A 6000-nucleotide genomic window follows, 5' to 3' on the forward strand; every position below is an offset into this window, starting at 1 on the left:
AGACTTCTCTTGTCAGAAGCAGGGACTTCGCAGAAAATGACATGTTTGGGAGAGGAGGGGCATAAAGGACCTATAATAATGTACAGTATTAGAAAAATAATGTGTTTTTTGAACATTAAAAGCATGTCAACATATTCTGTTACACCAAATACACAAAATAATGATCTTTAAAAGAGCATCATATGACACCTTTAACAATTATTTAAGATTACAAAGTAAAACTTTTAATTTTATATTATTACCTTTTAAAATGTGCATTTAAATGTGTTTAGAAACATTTTCATGAAAGTGTCTCTGTTAAAGTGCACTTAAGTGGCATTTTATTTCATTAATATTAATATCTGCAAGTACAGGTTTTTTTTTAAGACACTGTTGATTTGAACTAAAAAAAAAAGTGCACATTTAATACAATGCATTTTAATGCACTTTCATTGTGAAGTATTGAATGAACAGTGTATAATTAAAGACTATGACTAAACATTGTTCAGTTGACATGAAGTGGGCTTAAGTGAGGCTGGTCTCTTTGGATAAGCAAACATAGCATTCATAATATCCCACTTTCTCTTCCGTGAGAGGATATTCCACCATCCCGCTGTGTTCCCAAGTTGGTCATAACTCTGAAAAAACTAATTCAACCATAAGCCCATAACACTTAATTACTGGGCAGTCCTCTGACAATTGTGTTTTCAAGGCCTGTTGTAATCGGAGTAAACAAAACCAGGACATGTATTGAATAGCTCTAAACATTTAAATGCAGACTGCACGCTTCAAATGGCTTTATGGGAAAGCCATCATTCAAGTAGGTGCTTTGAGAGCAATTTATCAAACCTTTGATAATAGAGCATGACAATCCATGGTATGGAACAAAACACAAGGCCATTCACACAATGTTTGCGAGATTTCATCATCCAGCAATTTCGGCTTGTGCTTTTGTTTTGTTGGATAGATATTGGTGTACACTTTCAAATTGGCAAAGCTGACAGGAAAACCTGATGCCTTACTTATGATTTAGCATTTTGCAAGAACCTCTCTACGATAAACTAGACACAACTATATATATTGTGCTTCTTTGCTTTTATTCCCTGTCTAAGATGCTTTTTACCTAAATGCCTACAAAATGTGTTCTTCTAAAACCTCATTTGACCTGCTGACTGCAAGTGTTTCCCTCTGTAACAAAAGCTGCTGCTACAGTACAAAACATTTTTTTCATTATTCAATACTACTAAATCCTTTCAATATTTAGGAAAATATCCATTCACTTGTTTAAAATGGTGCCATAAAATATTTGGAAGCTCAAGCAACTATTAAAGGAATTGTTCACCCAAAAATGAAAATTAGCTGATTAGATGAGTTTGTTTCTTCATCAGATTTGGAGAAATGCATTGCATCAGTGAGTCTTCAACGGATGCTCTGCAGTGAATGGGTGCCGTCAGAATGAGAGTCCATACAGCTGATAAAAACATCACAATAATCCACACCACTCCAGTCCATCAGCTAATTTCTACAAAAGCCAAAAGCTGTGTGTTTGTAAGAAACAAATCCATCATAAAGGCATTTTAACTTAAAACTGTCACTTCTAGTCAAAATTGAAGTCCATAATCCATAAAAGACTTCCTCCAGCGAAAGTCATCCCCTGCTCCACCCACATAGACTGTTTTGTACTATTATCGGTGCTCTTGATTGATATGATTTCTCTTCTGATTAAGGTGAATAGACTTTTTCACTGGAGAAAGCAATATTATGTATAAAGGACATCAATTTTAGCCGTCAGCAATGGATTGAAGTTGAAATTGTCAGATTGATGTATTTGTTTATTACAAACATGCAGCTTTTGTCTTCATAAGAGGTCAACTGCTTGCTAATCAATTTGATTAATCGAATGGAGTGGTGTGGGTTTTTGTGATGTTTTTATCAGCTGTTTGAACTCTCATTCTGATGGCACCCATTCACTGCAGAGCATCCAATGGTGAACAAGTGATGTAACACTACATTTCTCCAATTCTGTTCCGATGAAGAAACAAACTCTTTTAAACAGTTTAATGAATGGGTGAATTATTCCTTTAAAAATAAATATCATAAATAGATAGATAAATAGATAGCAAAGTATCACACTATGTGGCATATGCAACCAATTAATGTTTAAAGCCATGCAAACTTCTTTTTGTGAAATGTTTTGCTTGAAACATGTCTGTATTCTATCTTTCTTTAAATTAAATTCCATGTGGTTTGATAGTTTATCTAATGCAATGTATTCTATAATTTTCCAGTGTGACTTATGAGTGAAAATGGAGGGACTGTAGTGTATAATGGACAATCTGCATTGTTGAAAAATCAAATGTCACTGAATCACCACCTCTTTTAAAGTTATATTTTGTTTCGCTATGTGCCTGCCTGCAGGGCCCTTTTTAATTAAACCGACACCCCCATCTCTCCCTCACACACCCACAGTAATCACCTCATATCAGTGTGTTGATGTCATTCTCTGAGGAATTGGTCTGACATGTGTCCCCATGTGCATTAGACAGATTATACGATTTATTATGTGGGCGTAGTTAATACAACCCATAAAACTTACTGCTATTTGCGAAGAAATTTTGGATTCTGCCTCCGATGAACTGTGGGCTTTATGTTCCCCGTTTACTCTGCTGTATTGAGGAGGCTGTTGATTGGCCGATCTACTGCCCTTGGTCTTCCTGTTCCCAGGGCCCTGATGGACGATGTTTAAGAGATGGAGTGTGCTCTCGTGTTCCCGGTCCGAACTTTCCGCCTGACCGCGCACATAGCGGTCCTCGCAGGTGGAGTGATGGCGCCGGCACAGCTCTATTCTGGCACGCAAGCGTTCCACTATGGCACTGTGGAGCTGAGGAACGGCTGATCCTCTTGAACTGGCGATTGGTGTGACTGATCCTCCCATCCCGACGCCCAACATGGGTGCAAAACCACTTGGGGTGGCCTGGGTCGGAGCCGCCTCTCCCATGACCTTCAGTTCCCCTCTCCGTTAATCCTTTAATGGTCACACCAAGAAAAACAAAGAGAAATGATTAATTTGTAAAAATCTTTGGGGCAATAATAACAAAAGATGTTTTTAACAAAACTACCTTTTCCCCCCATTTATTTTAACGCAGAATAAATCAAATTTGCTCAAAGATTTATTACCTGGAAAACCAAAAATAATATAGACACTATAGCTGTTATCAGGAATAGTGTTATGATAAATGTCTCATCTGTCATAAGAATATGTTTTTAATTGTATATAAAATATTTTACAATTATCATTTTCTGTGCAAATCAGTGATATTAATGCACAACTGAAAGTGCACTTCTACCATCAATGGACATCTCAAGCATGTTTTTCTTAAAATGATTATTCTTTCGCTAAACTTTTGTAAAAGCAGTTGATCGGGTATATTCAACAAACCATCTAAATCAATATTACATGCTTGCCTTGACAAAAGTTTGGAAAAGGATATAGATCCCCGATGCTTAGGCTATATCCAAAAATGTTAGCAAGGCAATGTTATAACCACACGGTTTTATATAACATCAAGTTAACGTCACTATACAATGCTTGGGTTTGATTAAAGTTGGCACAAGAGAAAGCGTTCCTAGCTCAACGTTGTTTGAATAGTCACTTAAACATGCTGTAACAAAGTCCTAGAGTCTTCCTTAAAAGTGCGTCCCGGTGCAAAAATAAACGATGCTTAAAAGTTATTAAAAATGGAGTTTAGTGTACTGTTGAGTGAAAAAAAGAAAAACTGTGTCATTGTTATTTAGTTTAGTGCACCGTTAATAAAACGATTTGCTAAATATGGTTATTTTTACATTACGTAAACATGTTGACGTTCTTATAGCAAAATTAAATTTTTGGCAAGCGTTTAAAAAAAAAAAACGAAATTTTGAACGTTTCTATTACTTTTACAGCCCTTTCTCAAAAGGTATGCTCGGTAGCATCCATCATGAAATTAAAATGTGCTTTCCAGATCCACAACTTAATTTTTGAGTGCCTATGCTGCAACAACAGTAGTACATCGCAACATTATTACTTTCCAGTGCACTGGGGTGTCTTGCAGCTTGCCAGGTTGCCAAAATCGCAGAGTGCGCTCATTCAACTCCATGCAAGGTGTAACAAATCCACGGTGTGCTATCAGAAGGCAGAACACAGGCCATGCAGAGAGGGGGGGAAAAAAGCAAGATCGCTAATGCACGCGGTTATTAGTCGGTAATACCCTAAACCAAGCGTTCCTGTCAGCTGACAAATAATACACGTAATTATAATCCATTTACTTGGAGGCAGAAATCCGCAAACTTCCAGAGAGTTCAGGCTGTGTACGAGCACTTCCCATCCTTGTCATTTTAGACGCTGTTCACGGTTCCTTGTGGTGATTCCCAAACAAAGTGAAGTGTCGTTGCAGCGCGCCTGGCCTGGCGTTGTCCGCGCGGTGGATTGTCAGCAGTGCGGGGTTAGTCCGGAGAGGCTGGCTTACCGCAGGCTGACTACAGACAGACTCTCATTGTGTGAGCCGTTCCCTCGTGATGGAAAGCGGTCCTGAGATTGCTGAGCTGTTGTATTGCAGGCTCTAGTGGAGCCAGAGGTGAATTACATGAAAGCAGCTGGACAACATACGGGGTTTAATCTCGAGAAACAGCCTAAACCATAGACATATAAATACCTAGACGCCTCATTGGCCGCTCGACCGCACGTGAACGTCGCCGCCATATTGGAGCGGGCAACTCTCATAACTCTCACATCAGGACAGAAGAAAACATACCTGACTCATCTGCAGCTTGGGCATCTACAAACCGTCACACGATAATAAAAACAGATCTCGGGGTATTATCTTTCATAGGTAAGACTCAACCGTTATTTCTCGATGTTTTTGGTCATTTTTAACATTATGTTGACAGCTTAATTAACCACTAGTGTCAGACTATTAATAATAGCGATATCGCTAACGTAGTTAGCAGTAAAAGCTGAGACTTTATAAAAATTCAAAGTTTAAATGAATTCTTATTTACGTTTATATCATAAACTAAATGGTGTTATGAGCACAGTGTACAGTGAGCCCTTTGACTGTCTAGATTAATGATGGAGCTAAAGCATCACTACCGTTACTTATTTACAAAGATGAAGTGGTAACACTTTAGAATCATGGTCCATTAATGTTAGTTAATCCATTAATTAACATGAACAAACAATGAACAGTACATTTATTACTGTATTTATTCATCTTTGTTAATGTAAGTTAATGAAAATACAGTTATTCATTGTTAGTTCATGCTAATTCACACTGCATTAACTAATGTTAACAAACACAACTTTTGATTTAAATAATGCATTAGTAAATGTTGAAATGAACATCAACTAAGATTAATAAATGCTGTAGAAGTATTGTTCTTGCTTAGATCATGTTAACTAAAGTAGTTAACTAACATTAACTAATGGACCATTATTCTAAAGTGTTACCGATTAAGTTTATCATCCCTTAATTTTAAGGATTTCATAGCTTTTCATAAAACTGTGAACTGATTCTATGTATTTTATTATTATTTTCTCTTCCCTTTTAGCCAGTTTCAAAAAGGACAAGGAAAGCTGAGGTAAGCTGTTCTCTGCATTTCCAAGAGACAAGACTATACCTCCACAGACTAGTGTTGTGTTTGTACTAAACCCAGAGCAGCCCTGAATGAATTCCTGCTCATAGTCCAACCACCCCCCCTCTCTGTTTCTCTCTGTAAAGATAATTTTTACAACAATATAATTTAATATAAATAATATAATTAACTTATTAAATTTTTCTGTAGTTTTTGTCAAATATTTGGAGGTGGCTGTGCACACTGGTGGTGTTTGAGGAGATTCATCCTTCTATGTAAAGTGCTTTGAGTGCCCAGAAAAGCGCTATATAAATGTAAAGAATTATTAGTTATTAATAATTAAATATAACCAGTTTCTTCAGTCGATCACAACACTATAGACTGTATTTAAAAAGCTTTGCACAGGCTGTT

General features: G+C 37.0%; 1 protein-coding gene across 1 annotated transcript in view; it reads right to left on the bottom strand.

The window, feature by feature from the left end:
* The window catches only part of LOC132108264 (mastermind-like protein 2), an 84475-nt gene extending 79903 nt beyond the window's left edge, over nucleotides 1-4572 (bottom strand). The window contains exons 1-2 of the mRNA XM_059514944.1: nucleotides 4285-4572; nucleotides 2576-3004 (exon numbers count right to left, since the gene is read on the bottom strand). Of these exons, the coding sequence (XP_059370927.1) occupies nucleotides 2576-2977 (402 nt within the window). The 5' untranslated portion in view covers nucleotides 2978-3004; nucleotides 4285-4572. The remainder of the gene's footprint in view (nucleotides 1-2575; nucleotides 3005-4284) is intronic.
* Between the last annotated feature and the right edge of the window lie 1428 nt (nucleotides 4573-6000).

The sequence above is a fragment of the Carassius carassius genome, chromosome 28, assembly GCF_963082965.1.
Source record: "Carassius carassius chromosome 28, fCarCar2.1, whole genome shotgun sequence".
Taxonomy (NCBI): domain Eukaryota; kingdom Metazoa; phylum Chordata; class Actinopteri; order Cypriniformes; family Cyprinidae; genus Carassius; species Carassius carassius.